Source organism: Filicampus tigris, chromosome 4 (genome assembly GCF_054856515.1).
Source record: "Filicampus tigris isolate MCC_2025a chromosome 4, RoL_Ftig_1.0, whole genome shotgun sequence".
Classification (NCBI taxonomy): domain Eukaryota; kingdom Metazoa; phylum Chordata; class Actinopteri; order Syngnathiformes; family Syngnathidae; genus Filicampus; species Filicampus tigris.
The window spans coordinates 9,401,083-9,419,396 of record NC_141220.1 but is presented as its reverse complement, the minus strand read 5'-3'; the positions used below and the strand labels follow the sequence as shown (position 1 = coordinate 9,419,396).

Genomic DNA, 18,314 nt, shown 5'->3' with positions numbered 1-18,314 from the left:
GGAGGTCTCGTTGTGGCCATGCTTTAATTCTGTCCAGCCAGAGACACAGCGGAGTCGCCGTGCGAGTGGGCCAGCCCGTGTGCGTCAATTTTGGATAAATACAAGCCCGGAGGTTGGCTTGTTGAAATATCAAAGTTGGACTTGGGAAGATTTAAGAGCACCAGACTTCCAGCGAGGCGGTCCCTTCAGCCGAGTATGGCCATTCAATGCACCTCAGCTGCATGTAGGATGCTCATTTCTTGCTCTTTTTGGTCAGACATGGAAAGGCTAATCGTTTTGAGATGTTTTCAGAGGTTGAAGTCGGCCTAAGTAGAGATATCCACATGCATTGGGGCCGATTGATCCCTGTTATTTTGACAATATTTGCAACGTTATTTACAATGACTTTGAATGACAAAATGTAATCAGTCCCTATCGTATCGTCACACAAGAGGGAGGCATGGAGGGAGGGGGGTGTGTGGTCAAATTGCTCATTTTTTGTTGTTTCCTGAACACGTTAGTTTTGTACTGATTTCTCCAAAACAAATTGATACAAGCTAAAATGCAAGATAATATAATTTTCATGATAAAAAAATACATAAATTGAGCTTGTTATTGAAAAATAGACCGTCTCGGCTTGCTGATCCCTTTAAGTGGCGACAATATTTTGTACGCCAGAGCACAATACAACATGGTTTTGAAATATTAATAACGCCCAGTCTCAATGAGACTCATGTCTTGGAGAGTACATGTACCAGTATTACATAATCAGGACACACAGAAATATAATGTAACTCTAATCTGATATATATATATATATATATATATATATATATATATATATATATATATATATATATATATATATATATATAAAATCGATCTACGACCATTTTGGTGGGTTTAAAGTTATCTTACCGTAACTTTCTTGTAATGCTACATGTGTGGATGCTAGCTAAATGTTACCATCGTTGCTCGGTGGAAATGGTGTGTACTAAGCACACAATTTTATTAATTTGATTTATATGGACACAATTATTTGCGTTACGCGACAGAGACAACTTGGATTCCAAGAGGGGGTCGAGGGGGTGTCCACTTATACTCCAGTGGGACTTATATATGTTCTTCTGTATTATGCATTTTATGGCTGGTGCGACTTGTACTCCGGGGTGACGTATAATCCGGAAAATACAGTATACATAACAGTGTGAGTATAAAGGAGTTTGGATTAACACCGAGAATAGCGCGCCAAACTGACAGCCCTAATATATATACAATTTGGTCACTGGTGGACCTGTCAGCACGACAGTGTCTTCTTCATCAATGCAGATTTTTTTCTTAATCTGACTGGATGGTGTAGGTGTACCTAACAGTGTTGCTGTTGAGTGCTCCTTTGTCAGCTGGAGTTGTGATGACCAATAGTGAAAAAGAGCACATGATGGAAACACAAGAGACCTCACCTTAAAGCTCCCCCTTTTATCACTGAACCACAGCTGTGTGTGAGCAGGCTGCCTGGCTTCAAACAAACGGCTCCATTTGATAGTGTGCTCACCTGGAGGCATGGAGCCAATATCAGACTTCTCCAGCTCACTTTCTTCCTTTAATGTTGCTTTATCAAGCCAGACTCAGGCAGTCCCAAACTCCCTGGGATGGCCGTGTCATGCCATTAAGATCTTTTTCGTCTACCTGCCACACCCAAAAAAGGAACACATGCTTGATTTCTTCTGCAAGGCAGACAGACTCATGAGGATGCAGCACTTGAGGTTTTTAAAATGTGTAGCAATTCATATGATGTGCAGGGTTATCTGCTGGGGTGCGCTGGCCAAAGGGCCTTATGCATTTCATTACATTTTGACGGGTGCTGATAGTGTGTTCTGTAACCACTCTTAAAACTCAGTGGTTGGCAGATATGAATATTTTAATGATTGCCAGAGGTAATGGTGGCAGAGGCAAGTCTGTTCAGCACAAATCACAAATAAAATCAACTGACAAGTGAAAAAGTAAAGGAAAGCTCTTTGATAAAAGGGAATATGAAACTTCTGGTAGAACAGACGTGTCACAAAGACGGTAAAATGTTCAAAGTAAAAAAAATCCTATCATTGTAAAATTTGGACTGCAACCAAAATGTTTGGGGGCAAAATGCTTCAAAAATCAAACTGCATTTAATTCATCTTTATGTCATCAGAATGTCACGTGAAACTTATGGTGGCCCTAAAGTGCAAAACACTACAACAAAAATCCGAAACGCAACAGCAAATGTAAAAACACACAAAAAAACTAAATAAACTGATGAAAAAACCAAAACACAACAGCACATTGAAAAAATAAAAACAAATAACTAAATATAATGTGTATAATGTGTCTTCAAACGGGTTTCAAAAATGGACAGAGATGTGGTTAGCCTAACATTCAATGGAAGTTCATTCCAAATGGAAGGACCAGCAACAGAGAAGGCTCGATCCTCTCTGAGGCTCCGCTTAGTCCTCGGCACCTGGAGCAGCAAGACTTACAAATACAAATAGAAGCATCTTAAAATGAACCATAAAATGGACTGGGAGTCAGTGAAGGGAGGCCAGAATTGGTGTTATGTGCTCCATCTTCCAATCTCCAGTTAGGAGGCGAGCAGCAGCATTTTGGACCAACTGGAGAAGTTTGAGACAGGACTGGCCGACTCCAAAATAAAGTGCATTCCAGTAATCTAGCCAAGATGTAACAAAGGCATGGATTACTGTTTCTAAGTGCTGATGAGAAAGGAGGGGCTTTACCTTAGCTCGCTGTCCCAGAATAAAAAAGCTGGATCTTACAACAGCGCTGATTTGCTGGTCCAATTTAAGATCACTGTCCAACCCAAGTCTGAGACTGTTGGCTTTAGAAGCCAGGGGGAAGCCAGGGGGGGCAGGTCAACAGGGTTGGATGTAGAAGAGCCACTGGGACCGAACACCATAACTTCTGTTTTCTTTTCATTGAAATGTAAGAAATTTAGTGACATCCAGGCTTTGATGTCCTCTAGACAGGACAAAAGTGGTCTTAAGGAGAAAGCATCTTTTTTGCTCAGCGGGACATAGATTTGACAGTCATCCACATAGAAGTGGAAGGAAATACCATGCTTTCGAAGGATGGAACCCAGGGGCAGCAAATACAATGAGAACAGCTAGGGCCCCCAAATAGAACCCTGTGGAACAGCATACGATAGAGGGACAGAGCAGCATTCAGAGGAACCTAGGCTAACAGAAAAGGTCCTGCTAGCCAAATAGGATCTAAACCACTCTAGAGCGCTTCCACTAATGCCCACTTGGTGTTACAAACGAGGAACGTGGACAGAGGGGCCAAATGTGGCGTTCAAAACGAGAGCCCTAGCCGTAGCAACCTTGTCAACAAAAAACTGCAAGAATCTATCGCACAATTCAGGGGACGAGTCCGTGCAAATCAGTTCAGAATCAATTGTTTTAAATAGAGCATGTGGATCATGGCGATTTGCCCGAATGAGACTTGACAAGTGGTACCTCTTGGACTCCTTCACCTTTCTTTGCTAACTCCGCCAGCAGGCCTTTAGGATTTGATTAGAGACCTGCAGCCTGTCTTATTTCCACCTGCGTTCAGCTCTGCAGCATTCCTCTTTAGCTGCACGAGTGCTCTCATTAAACCATGGCTCCGGTCTAACCTGAGCACACCGCAGCGGAGTACATCCGTGCGTCCGGGAGGGAGCAGGGGATGTAGCGTGCACCAGCTCCCTATTCAGCCTCGCCAGCTGCCACCACATTTGCCGTGGCGCCACTTCTGCCGTGATGGGAGCGCGTGGACACGGAAAAGGTCCGCCACGATGTCAGCAGGCAACGTCCTCTCCCAGCCATGCTCAAACGCACCCGAACCTCCAACGCCGCACCGCAAGTCCAACAAAGACTGGCGATCATACCCCGGCAGAGAGTCAATGAATGAAACACCAATCACCACAAACAGTAAAATAAGCCAAATTGTCAAGAGCACAAAAACAAATGAAAAACACAACAACGGGGGGATGTAATGATAATGGCGATATTAAAATTGCCATGATATGGTTGTCATCATTACGTTACGATATTAAAAGCATTACTTTTCACTCGCTTCAGCCAAACAAACACTGCTTTGTGAACTACAAAGACTTTGCACCACTGAGCCAATAGGAACACGAGAGAAGAAGCTGACTGGCCAAGCCTATTTCTTTGTCACTGCTATTATGTACAAAAACTCAATATTTAAAGTTTTCATACAGTTTCCTATAGTATCGTGAGGTTTTTCACATCGCCAACCTCATGACATGGATATCTTTACATGCCAACAAACAACATCAATTGAGGTCAGACTCATTGCTGATTGGATGAAGGCACTGCTCCCGCCCTGCCGATTTAGGAGGGAGCGTGCTGACGGCAGATAATTCTTTGGACATATCCTGCTTTTAAGCGATCGGGATTGCAGTACAAATAATGTGTGGGGAACCTTAGGCAGGCTCGCGCAGAGTGCAAGTCACAGGGTGTTCATACAGTGTCTATGTGCATGGTAATGGGTACGCCATATTGCTGCCATCATCCGATTCTCATTAGATCCGACTCATTGTTTTTTTGGACGAGAGGCACAGTCAGTCAATCAGCCTGTCCCTCTTGTGCAATCACAGATGAGTCTGATCACCCTCACATATTGACATTAACCCATCAGGAGAGGTCGGTATGACATTAATCCACCAGAAGAGAGTGGTGTTGTACTAAACCATTTGATAAACCATAAAAAGACAGACTGTCAGACAGGGATGACATGTCAGGAAGATGCAGGTTGAGTGTGGAAAGTGAAAAGTGTGGATAGACTGTATTGAATGGCGGGGCTTGGGCCTCGCCGGCTCCATTCAATGAACACAGTTTCATATACATTTTTACCATAAGAATTGCTTAGAAATTTGTTAAGATTATATTGTTAAGTATTGTTGAAAAACATGAAGATACAACACAATATATGTTTACTATATGCTGTACTAGGTGGAACGGTGGTCGACTGGCTTACATGTCCGCCTCACAGTACAGAGGTCGTGAGTTCAAATCTGGCCTTCCTGTGCGGAGTTTGCATGTTCTCCCTGTGCCTGCGTGGGTTTTTTTCCGGGGACCCCGGTTTCCTTCCACATTCCAAGAACATGCACGGTAAGATAATTGGACACTCTAAATTGCCCATAGGTGTGATTGTGAGTGCGAAATTTGTTTGTGTGCCCTGCAATTGGCTGGCAACTACTTCAGAGTGTCCCTCGCCTACTGCCCGAAGACAGCTGGATAGGCTCCAGCATGACCGTGAGGAGGATAAGCGGATTGGCGAATGGATGGATATGCTGTACTTCTATGGCTTGGCAATCCCGATTTGGATCTTCGCTAATCGTAGATAACCGTGTCATGGGTGGAGAAACTCAGTTTGGATGTGGTTCATGGGAACCCAATCAGTTAAAAACTCACTTTCTCTATGTTAACCAATACCATCCATCCATCGATTATCCATACAGCTTAATCTTACTAGGGTCGTGGTCAAATACCTTGACAATCAATTTATCTTCTTACAAATGATTACCGATTGTTTAGCCATTGGTCGTGTAATATCCAGAGCTGGGCAATCCGTCTTGGGGCCCCTGCCCCGGCCGGATGCCCATTTTTGGGGCGGCGGGTTTGGGGGTGACAAGTTTTAAAAAAGGGCTGAACTAAGCAAGGCCGGAGGTGGATTTTAGTCCGGCCCACTAATCGTCCCTCGTGCGTGTGATATGCTCGCGAGGCGGCCAAAAGTTCATCTCAACCTACTCGGCGAAATGGGCAAATGACAAAATTTGCCTCTGAGCACGTCAAACACTACCAACTGTGCGTACTTACTTACTCTGCAAAAAGCTTAAAAAACAACAACACACATATGCAGTCTGCACAAAGAAGAGAGGTAAAGAAAGATGGAGAAGAAGAATGAGAAGAGACGAGACGAAGAAGGAGTAGGAGAAGGACACAAACAGAGAGAACAGAGGGAAGCTCAGAAAAAATGGAATCATTTTTCAACAAATGGAGATACAGCGCGAGTTCTACAAGTGGTGCTGATAATGACTGCCAAAAGTAAGATAATACATTTTTAATAATATTCACGTAAGCTAGTTTTTTTCACCGTTACTCATGATGCCGTTTAAAAAGTTAAAAAAACGCTCTAGCAGGTACAAATATGTTTCCCCCCACTTTTCCGCATCCATTTTAGATATGTTACAATACTGTATACTGTAATCCCCTTGTTGACTCGTTTTAGATGTGATGATTTCAATGCAGTATTTCTCAGTTTATCGCAGGCAAAAGCCGTTAGCGTCCCTCCCGTGGCAGCATCATGCACGGACACCTTTTTTTGGGGGTGGTGTGGTGGGATGGTGACGGAACGGGGTCGAGGCCGATCATTTTTATGAATAAGGCTGGATGGTCCAGGCCGGAAGGGTACCCAGGTCACGGCCGGAGGGCTAGGGTCTGACCGGCAAAAAAGGGTCAAGTGCCCTGCTCTGGTAATATCTGACTTTTGTATAACTGTGGAGTGACTCACATTCAATGCGCTGTTTGAAAATCAGGCCGCAACTGATTGGCAATTCGTCCATGCTATAATCTGTCTTAAAGTGGAAGTCAACCCTAACTTATTTTTCTCAGGAATCTGTTCTATGCAGGCCCACTAGTTAAAACAAGGAATTCTGATAAATATTGCGTTTGTGGAATAAGAGTTACTAATAAGAGTTATCACCTGTTTTCTGAAGCTGAGCCATGATTGGTCGTTATCTGAGCGCTGAGCATCTGTGATGTCATTTTCAGTTGACAGAAGTGACAAAATGGCCGCTCCCAGAGATGGCTAAAAACTAACCTGTTTTCTGAAGCTGAGCTGTGAATGGTCGTTATTTGAGCCCTGAGCATCTGTGATGTCATTTTCAGTCGACAGAAGTGACAAAATGGCCGCCCCCTAAGATGGCTAAAAACGTGTTGACTTCCCCTTCAAACTCGATAGGATAGGCTCCAGCCCCTCAACAGGATAAGTACAACATTAAATGGATGAATGGAACACCTTTTTGAGCTTTTGGAACAACAGTCCCACTAGATTATGTGAAAAGGACCCCATGCAACCAAGCTGTAGACTAAAAGCACAAATTGAAAAGGCTACAACACTGTTAAGTGATGCCAATCCATTAGGTTTGGTCTTCTATAAACAGCAAAGTCCTTAACACATGCTTGCCAACAAATTGACTCATTAGAAGAACATTAAACTGTAATATAAAAGCCCCAATTAGAGGTCACAAAAAAAATACTCATGACGCGCCACAGCCTAGCATGACTTTGCCCGTTGATGAGTACTGACCTTGAGAAGTAGACATTGAGCCTGAGATGCCGTGAGAAGTATAAGGCTACATTTTTTGTTTTATAGTAGAAGTTGCAAAGACAACCTGTGTGGGTGGATGTGCCAGAAAGAACACTCGCAACGCAGCGAGGAAGGTGAAAGCGTGAAGAAGCCAGAGGCCAAGCAAATGGATGCGGAGGAAGATATTGAAGAAAGAAGTACAAAAGCACCAAACTGACGGGAAAAAAAGATAGAAAAAAAAAACCAGGAATGCAAAGTGAAGTACTGCCCAGGCCACCACTAGTTAAGACAGATGCAGATTATGTTAAAATAAATGCAAAATTGTCATGCATGAAACTAGAGAGGGTGGTCCACTGGCCAAAAAAAGGACCCATTCAATTGCAAGTGATTGTCTGGACCAAGGTATGGAGTGGATACAGGAATTTATTTTTAGTGTTTGAGTCGCGATGGCATAAATTGAAGTGTCCAACCCTCAGGATCAACAATCACCATCTGTTTGTTCATCATTCTAAAAAGCAAAATATGGTAGGCCATCATTTGATTTTATTTTGGTAACAGCCTTGGGGATGATCTTCCCTCGATTTAATGTTTTATTTTTTTTAAAATATGTGTTAATTTTAGCTTGACTATAAATCATACAATCAGACAAAGGGTGTTGTTTTTTTTCTTTTTCAAATAATACTCCATTGATTCCTTTACCATTTCATATACTAGTACAAATCAACATTCTATAACCTTGGAAATAACTGTAGCCACTGCAGCTCCATCAATTTATCTAATGAGAGGATGAAATGAGGCAGGGGATGGCAGTAATGCAAGTCACGAGAGCTTCAAGGTGTCATGTCCTTGTCACGTCAGACTGCACTGGGGTAACTGTGAAATGGCGAGGCCCCAAGAGGCTTGGAAATGGAAGTTTCACTCACTAGAGTGAGACTCCTCACATTCATCTTACATTTAATAACCCACCTTCTGATGTAAAGGACATCTTTGTTCAGGTGCAGGGAGCGTGCAAGCCACAGAGCAATAGCGAGAGAAAAACATGAAGGAGACACCGTAGTCTTACTTCAAATCCATCAAATAGTGACACTTGGTCAGAGGTCCCTCATGTAAGGCTACAACCAAAAAGATTCTGTACAAACACTGGTTGAACATTTGTTTAGGTGAACCTGCACAGTTTGCAACCTAACATTGACCCAACAGCCATTCTTGACTAATTGGTAGTGGAAAATATGATGTAATGCACTTGTTATCAAGTTTATCTCCGCCCAGTCAATAAAATGTTGACTTTGGCTAGAAATATACTGAGCGGAGCACACAAAAAATATGACAGAAACCACTAAAATGTTTGCCACTTAGAATGCAAATACACACACACACTTAATTATTCAGATCAGCAATCAACATCCATTTACTTTGGCAGTCGTTGTCAAAGCTGATGAAACCAGAAAGACATCAACAAGAGACTAAGAGGGACATGGACTGCACTGTGGGTGTGTGTGCGTGTGTGTGCGTGTTTGTGTGTGTGTGTGGAGGGTGTGTGGGGATGTGTGTGTGCGTGTGTGGGTGTACGTGTGTGTGCATGTGACTGTGTGTTTGCATTTGCCCGTGTGTCACACAAGTAAGGAACTGATATTGATTTGGGATTTCAGAGGCTCAGGCCAAAAACAATTTGAGTGAGAGACACTTAAAGCATCAACAATTACTATCTTAATGGATCCGGACAAAATGATGTACAGATTGGAAGAAGTTACATTATAAACTCTTCTTTCAATTCTGTCACAAAGTGCTTTAGAAAAGAAGATTAAAGCGGACAATCGACGAGATTAATTTAAAAAGACAGGTAGAGGTGCACAAGTAAAGCAGAAGCACACTATGAAAAATGCAGAGATGGGCATTACTTCCCAGGGACAGAATGGGCCCTCTGTGCATTTTGTGGACGGAGGATGGGAAGTTTTTTAAAAAAGAGGGACTAAGCAAGGACGGAAGTGGGTTTTCGTCCATCCCTGTAATCGGCTCAAACTGGGTCAAGTACCGACTGATGTATTGTGTTGGGTTCTTTTAAAGCGAAAGACCACTGTTCTCTTCTGCGATACCACGGAGATGTTTTTATTAACGGCTTGCCACAACTCTCCAATGTGCTTTCCCTGCTATGACATTGCACTCACAGGCATAGTCTGCCCTCTAGTGGTTCAAGTAATACCATGGATTACGCCACAGGACACCATTTCATTGAGGATTGACAGAAACATGCCTAGCCTGTTTTGCGTGTGTAATCCGGGATAAGGTATGTATGGGGTGTAGGAAAAAAGGTGCAAAGCAAATTTTGTTTTTCGTTAACTGTGTGTTAACATTTAGTACATACCTTATCCCTTTGCATGAAAATTATGTCCTTGTCTGGGACATCTCTAGTGCGTAAAAATCCATGCCAGCGCTGCCGTACACATAAAGCTACAATCCGGACGTGGAAGTCTTTCGTTTTTGCCTAAAATGTATTGCAAAATAACGCAATAAAAAACAAAAACTTCTTGTATTGTGTTATAACACAAATGTTTTGCAATAAAACGCAATACTATTGTATTATTGCGTTATAACGCAATCTTCATAGCTTGGCATTCGTTTATGCTTTAGTCTGTCTTAAGTTCCTGTCTATATTTCAGACCACCCAGTCGGCTGCACGGAATCTTTTTTGTGCGTGTGCATGGATGTGTGTGTGTGTGGGCGGGGTCAGACTGACAGGATGAAAGGACGCTTTAAAAGGACAAGGATGGACAGGGATTGAGGGCGATTGTTTTTATGAACAGAGGGATGATGACGGAAGGGTGCCAAGGTCGCGAATGGAGGATGGACCGGCAAAATCGGGTAAAGTGCCCAACTCTGAGAAAATGAAGTATGGATCAAATACATATTTTATGAATGTCAAAGTTACATTATCACCCACTCAGAGAGAACTTTATCGATATACACTATTCTACATTGAGCTGGTTGGTTCCTGAATTACCAGTGTAACAATTCAAATTCCAACAGAATGAGGAGGAATCGTGAGACTGAGGTCTCTATTAACCCATTAAGGCCTAAAGCGCCTGGCTCAACAGCTCCCCAAAACCTAAGGTCGTCTTTGGAATTACCCTTGAAAGCCTGAAGTTTTCCCAGAAATTCAACACCTACAAAATAATTCATATCTCAGCCCACGTAGCAGACAAAAACTCAAAAGAAAAATTCAAAAAGAATTTGAGATCTTACACGTGTCTTTCACACAGATTCAAATGTATTCATTTTTATTGTTTCTAACGAAGAGGTAAAAATAAAGTGTCAGTGCAAGAAAAGCACTACTTTTGATTTTAAAAAATCGAGTAGTAATTACCTTCCTCTTTTCTGTTACATAGACGTCGACATTGTCATTGTCTACAAACATGTATCTTAACCATATATCATGTCCGACTGGTTCTACTGGTTCAAAGTCCACATCGTGTCATCTTTATCACTGCCGTTACTCATTTAACCCATTAAGGCTGGGAGTGCATAACCGTCTTTCTACCCTTAACAGCCGGGAGCGCTGTTGCGTCTTTCTACCCTTAAAGCCTGGAGAGCGTCATTTTCTTTTTTTTTATCCAGTTTTTGTTCTCTTAACCAATGAAATGCATCAGAATATAGACGTGACGGTGTTGTAAGCCCGCAGAGGATGTTCTGGAATTCTTTGGAGTCATAATGGCGGACGCCATTGATCGCGGGAGCTTTGAGCTTTGTGTTGAATTTCTGGGAAAACTTCAGGTTTTCAAGGGGAATTCCAAAGACAACCTTAGGTTTTGGGGAGCTGTTGAGCCAGGCGCTTTAGGCTTTAATGGGTTAAGAGCTCCCGCCACTGCTGCGTCCGCCATTATTACCCGAAAGGCTTCCGGAACATTCTCCGCGGGCTTACCTCACTGTCACGTGTATATTATGATTTATTTCATTGGTTAAGAGACCGGGAATTAAATGATAAATCGAAAATGACGTATATGCTCTCCCGGCTTTAAAACGCAACAGCGCTCGAGGCTCTAGTGTTAGAAATGCGGTTATGCGCTCCCGTCCTTAATGGACCAGAGCCTTGTGATTCCTGTCTTCCGCATTTCATAACAATACAAGGCAATTTTCACGAAAAGCAGCAGACTCAAGATGATTCGTCAACAACACAAGTGAACTGAAGTGAACTGAATCACTTAAGTGAGTGCAAATTAAAGTTTGCCACCACGAATTCCACCTTGAGAAACATTAATCGCACTGGGTTCCCAGCAATCTCTCTAGCAACCAACAAATCATGCAAAAGAGTCAGCACAGGTGACCAAGTGCAATAAGCATAGTCACGCATAATACTCACAGCCAGGTTGATTCGTTTTATAGCTTCCATTGTGGTTTGGCTTACTGCTAACATCTGCAGTCTGACCTGTTTAGAACACCGCCATCTCGGGTAAAGCAGGTGTTTTTTATGAGCCAATCCTTTGCCTGCCTGCTATGCCCTGGCCTAGTTCATTCAACTGCTCAGTGCACTAGGCTGTGGGGTAAAAAAAAGAAAAAATTCCCATGTTGGTGCCAATGTAACATTTGGTAGCCTTGAAAGTAAAAAAGCAGTTGTGTATGTCTATGAGATGGTAGTATGGGGCGATGGGATTGCGTATATCTTAAGCAGTTTTGTTGAAAGTGTGAATTGGAATAGAAGAAGCAAGAGACAACATTTGAGGAATTTGACTTAAAGGACAAGAATAAAAAGACAGCTCCAAAATCAAAATGCAGAGCTCATGTGCTTTTTATGTGCTTTTTGATGTGTTTTGTGTGTGCGAAGGGAGAACAAGGAATCAAGAGTTTCGTCAAGGGCACAGGAAACTGGATTATGGTGAGGTCAGAAAGAGTTTAAGAAACAGAAGTACGGGGAAGGATAGGATGAGAGGAAATGTTGGAAAAGAGACTGCTTGGAGATGGTGACTGACTTTGGCAGGAGGAAGTTGTGCTCAGAAGAGTTAAGAGTCAGCATAGTGAGGGGTTAGGCAGCTCACATGGAACCAGTAAGATCTGCAAGGCTACGGTATAAGAACGTATAACTCTCGCCCTGCTGCACCGAACTCTAACTAGAGTAGCCACACAAGTGGGTAGGGCCGAGCTGGGGCTGATTGAATAAGGTGAACGCAGTGAAAGCGGAGAGCAGAACCTTTGATCGTCATGACTAACCAGCTCAGTGCCCACTGCTGCTGGGCCCCGGCCAGAAAAATGCCATGAGGTGATATTCAAATATTAAGCCCTTTCTTTCAACATAATTTGCCAAAAGGTCTTTTGTTTTTAATCAACTTTATTTCTAGACTCTACAAGATGAACAATATGCGACCAGGTGTAAATATACAGATACACCAAGAGAAAACATCAGGACCAGGCCAGAATGTAACTCTCGATTTGTCCAACATCAGATGAGAGCAACTCTAATGAGGACAAGCGGTGTAGAAAACATGAGGAAAAAATCCCAACCATGGTTCTTTTCATCAAAGGAGCTTTGTTGTTGCTTGGTACATTTGTGAGAATCGCTGTCTATTTGCAGCCTATAATCATCGGTGTCTTCAAATGAGCCACATCCACCCAGTGCATCTTTTAAAAAACTAATTTGTACTTTTTTAAGGTGGCAGCATATCAACAGAAATCCACCCCAACATCATCATAACGCAGAAAAAAGCTTTAGTATTACGGAATGTTCTTATCCAATTGCTTTTCACTGAGAACCTTTTAGTCCAATATTAAAGACGTCAGTGTGAATACTAAGTGAACTGTGATCAAATGCAAAATTTTCTGCTTTGGCCTGGATGGCAGAACAGCGCTACAATTTAATGTGAAAACACCTACAGACAATACAACACTCACATATTTACACTCGAAATGTACCGCCAAAGTAATGTGGGACATCTTTGAATGTCTGAGGGCTCTAGTCTAAACCTGTCCCCGAACAATTCAAATTGTGATTTTGCAACTACAGTACAAATCTACAATACAGCTGTAAAATGAGCCCTTTGAATGCAGGCCACAAAGTAGGGAATGAAATGGCAGGTTTCGGCAGAGTATTCCCATCCTCCCTCTGGTGTGTCTGGGCCGATGGGGGTTTCCAGCTTGCTTGCTGTCGAGAGCGAGGAAATGTGAGCATGGAATGAGCATGGCTTTGTGGTTTCTAATCCTCAAAGGAGGGGAGGTGGTTCTCTTCATGCTGCCAGGGTCCAACATAATATTGAGTTCCTTTGTGCCGATACATTCGTATTTACGGCCTTGTTTTTGAAAATGGCTGAAATCAGCCTGTTCTTGACTTTTGATCAACTGTATTTCATTGCCGTGATGCCTTTGGGAAACACACCCAGCGTCTTTAATGTCAGATGGGAGTAAAAGGAACTGGGCCCGTCTTTGCTTTCCTGTGGCTAATATAATCGAGAAAATCTCATTAAATAGCATAGCTTGAGGCAACTCAGTCCTGGCACATGCTGAGCATGACCTTTCATTATAGGGACAATCAACAGTAGTGACTGTGCCTTTAATAAGAACTATTTTAATGCTGTTATCATGGTCAATCAATTTCCCCTCATTATACTGTACAGTATAAACCTTGAGCAGGAGGTACAGAGATGAGCACATTTATTCCAAGAGGTAACACATTACATATGCCGTTATATATCATTGCAATTAGCAAGATTATTAATAGATATTGCTTTCACTAAACTGTGTAAAATGATCATCTAACTAAAGTCTTGCTTTTGAAATGGTTGCACCAAAAAAAAAAATCACACGATTACAACTTATTCAGGCCTACATTCTATTAGATATTTTGTAGTGTTTTTTTTCCCTCACAAAAATAGAGAATTTAAAATGAATCATTCAATAACTTTCTCCTGCTTATTCCATTCGGTGTCAAGGGTGAGCTGGAATCATTTTTTAACTTAAATTAGCTTAGTCGGGGAAAAGAAGACAAGGGAAGAACTTAGACGCTCAATCTAGAAAGAAACAAAATAATTTTAGTTCATTTATTTTTCAAAGCCACAGATTTCAATAAAATAAAAAAAGTAGGTTACTTGAACACTCTAAATTGTCCCTAGGTGTGATTATGACTGTGAATGGTTATTTGTCTATGTGTGCCCTGCGATTGGCTGGCAACCAGTTCAGAGTGTGCAGCAAAGACAGCTGGGATAGGCTCCAGCGCATCCACGACCCTCGTAAAGAAAAGAGGTTCAGCTAATGGATGGATGGATATTTACTTTTAATCCTCGGGATGTGCCGCTACAGTATTTTAAAAAAAAAGATATACACTCACTATATTCAGCTAACTCATTCAGAACATTAACAACAGCTCATTGAAAAAAATAAAATTCAAGTAGCATGTAATCAGAATTTAGAGGTCAATCACCGATCAGCTAGTTTTAAAAAAATACGATAACTGGTCCGATCAAAAGATGGACCAAAATCAATTTAAACAACTTGTCTGTTTACTGTACAATGTACAGCCGCTACTCGAAGGGGATTGGGACCTGCCCGACCCACAAATAGCCAAAATGTGCGTATAATGGTCGGCCAATGAAATGCAATTTGGAAAAATAACAATTAAATATTAAATATTCTCCTCAAAATGCTGATAAACATTCAATACATGGAAAATGGGGTGGGAAAACAATATCCACCCATGGCCCTCCAATAAAATGTGAAATTATCTAAAAATATTTTGGGGAAAAGAATTTAAAAAAAAAAATCCAACTGCATATGCTGCAAAATTTTGGATTAATAACGACAGCAGCACAGAATATCTCTGGAGTGCACAAAATTGTGTTTGCTGTCACGTTCTATTTTGTAGATCCAATCAAAGGTGAAATTGATCCACCGGCAAATTATGACACTATAAGCGGTGAGAATAAATGAATGCGATTCCAAAATACTGCATATGAACACTGCGATAGGACACCTTTTGAAGGTCCCAAAAAAGTGGTCATGACCAAGAATAGGAAAACATTAATTATCTTTTTCACAGCAAAAAGTAATACATTACCGTAATTCAAGTGATACTGACGTAATTATGCGTCCGGACTCTACGGCATTTAGGTTCATCTTCAGCATAACCGCAAAAGTCATAACCATAAGTCTTGTATCTGCTCATTATTCCTCTCACTGCTAGAAAAGCTTTCATGAAGAAAATATCCTTTGTAGCTCGGTCGTGAGATGCAGAATACCTGAATAAAGAGATGCTCACTCACGGAAAGAAGCAGATCATTTCTTATGAATGTAACCACACACACCCATTTATCTGCCATGCACGTCCATGGTAATGGAGATAGAATAGCCACCTTTGAGATGATTACACAGATTTTAAAATCCCGCCCTTTGCGGCTATAGATATGCATCAGAGAGAGCTGTCTATTGCAACTGTTTCCAAGAAATTGCACAAGCATGTTTGCAGAGTGTTGATATTCCACAGACAGGTAAATATCACAAGGCCACTCTAAAACATTCAGAACTACCTTGAGCTCTCACTACACTGTCCTTCTGTACACCGAGAGACCATGCAGGGCACTTAGAGGGCCAGCTAAAATTGGAACATATTCATCTCAATCCACTGACTGCCAGCACTAATGGATGTTCCCCTGTTGGGAAAGACAGTAAAATCCAAGAAATCTCATGCTCCGAGGGCACAGGTTGACATCGGCTACAAATATAAACACGTTTAATCCATTAGTGTGACAGTTTGTCCGGTATAGATAGTTTGTCATGTCTAAATTGTAATTTCACCAAACATATTTAGAAACAAACTAAATTTCAGCCACAGTATTAGTCATCTAGAAATGGCATCATCTGGGGATTTCAATACTACGAGAAGATGTAAACTTTTCTCTGCCTTATTAGAGGTCTGCCAGCTCTTTTAATGGTTGCCTCTTGATGCAACTACCGTCCCACCTCCCCCCCAAAACGTGCAGCACTAAGGAGGGGACAGCTTGAGAGATAAGAAGAAAGTGTGAGGCGCAGCTATGGTAAAGGGAAGGCTAGCACCTTCAAAGCTGTAAGTCATTCGGTTCCTCAATATTTCAAATCGTGAGATCTAATGATCATTTTTTTCTTTTTCAGAATGGGTGCATTTTAAATTTGTGTCATCACCCCATCCAATCTAATTCATTTTCTCCCTGAATGAATCTCATCATGGGCAAGTAGTCACCTCAAGGGAGCAGTGAGTTGCAGAGATACTTCCTTATGTCAGTGAATAAATGCATGCTGTTACTGTTAGAAGCCAATACCATATTAATACTGTAGGAAATCCCTTTTCAACTTTCCTATATGTCCTCATATTACTTTGTCTAAAGTAGCAACACAACAAATTAAAAGAGCCATTTCCATCCCTCATTTGGAGTCAGATATGTCAGAATTATCTTTATCCTACAGTGTCCGAAAAATTACTAAATGTGTACTTTTGAGGATCCAATGGCTTGTCATTGGTGCAATACCCTCAAGGGTATGTACCACTTACACAATGGGACAATTGCAATTAGTACGCTTTGGAGGTAAATTATAACGATCCCAATATGTCAACTGTTTAAGAGGAACAATGAAGGCACTTTTCCATTACAGGTTCCAAAACGGCCTGGCCCCACTCTGCCCCGGACTCGCTTGGACTGGCCTGGCCTACGTTGCTTCTCCAATACAACAGGCAGGAGTGGGGCGGAATCACCTGATCTGTGTCCATTTTATTGCATTTTAAATGTTACCTATGTCACACTTCAATAATGGCTACCAAAATGTTAGAACTGGAGGTCCCTGAGTTACTAATATTCGACTTACGAACATTTGTAAGTACGAACAAACCCTGACTGATGTCAACAAATGTCATGAATATTTGTGAGATCCCATATTGTTAACCATGTGCAACATCATACTATACAGTACCCCTTTCTTCCGCAACCCTCTCCAAGCAGCCGGCAGCCAGGCATGGATGTTTCCCCGCCAACGGCTTGCAGGGATGTTATAAGGAACAGCAATGCTCAAGGCAGCAATTAGCTTTCGGCTGCTAAATAGACGAGGGTAGCAGAACAAAATCAGCTTCTTACCGTACAGACACGCGGTACGCCGGTCGCCGCTCGTGCAGTTGAGTACGTTTGCGTCCGCCATCGTTTGCAGCCAATTTATGAAGCTGTCATCGTCACGGTGCAAGTAGGCATTAATTTTCTGTAAACACTTCATCGACAAGACCTGGAGGCGGGCTTTTTGATGGGTCCGCATCGCGGTGCAGCACGTGCTTTTGCAGCACTTGCTTTTGCAGCACGTGCTTTTAGACGGCACTTCAAGTGTCTGATCGTGAGCTTTACGACAACCCCGGTTGTCTGCTCTGGTGAAATTTCAAAGTTGGACTTTGAAAAATCCAGTACGCCAGGGCATGACTCAACTGAGGATATGCAATGCAAAAAATGCATGGATGAACAGACGTTGAAAAATTCAGAGCACCAAAGCTCCAGCGAGGAGGCTGACTCTACAGACGTGTGTGACTGCATTTGACACATCCTTTTCGGAGGGGCGGTGCAAGCGTAGCACTTGAATGTCCTTGGTGAAAAATCTAAATCAAGATTGTGGATTAGCATCTAATATATAACAACCTACGTGCAATTTACCTTATGAAAAGCCTCTTGGAACGCATTGTGATTGTGTATCTTGGTAACTTTCAAAGAAAACAATCAAGACATGACAGAAACTAAGGCTAGGTTCACACCGCAGGTCTCAATGCTCAATTCAGATTTTTTTGAAAAAATCCGATTTTTATGTGGACATATTAGCGTTCATATTACATTAGAAATGCGACCTCGGTCTTGTCTGCTGTATGAACGCATGCGTCGCCAAAGTAACCCGTATGCACAGAAGAAATGGTCGACGTCACTCCCGACGTTGTGTTTGCGGAAGTAAATGTGGTCCAGCGTGTCGGGGCATTTATACCATGAAGCGATTAGGTAGGA

General features: G+C 42.1%; 1 protein-coding gene across 1 annotated transcript in view; it reads right to left on the bottom strand.

The window, feature by feature from the left end:
* The window catches only part of ldlrad3 (low density lipoprotein receptor class A domain containing 3), a 107,589-nt gene extending 89,860 nt beyond the window's left edge, over window positions 1-17,729 (bottom strand). Inside the window, exon 1 of the mRNA XM_086029641.1 lies at window positions 17,418-17,729. Within this exon, the coding sequence (XP_085885767.1) occupies window positions 17,418-17,589 (172 nt within the window). The 5' untranslated portion in view covers window positions 17,590-17,729. The remainder of the gene's footprint in view (window positions 1-17,417) is intronic.
* Window positions 17,730-18,314: the final 585 nt, after the last annotated feature.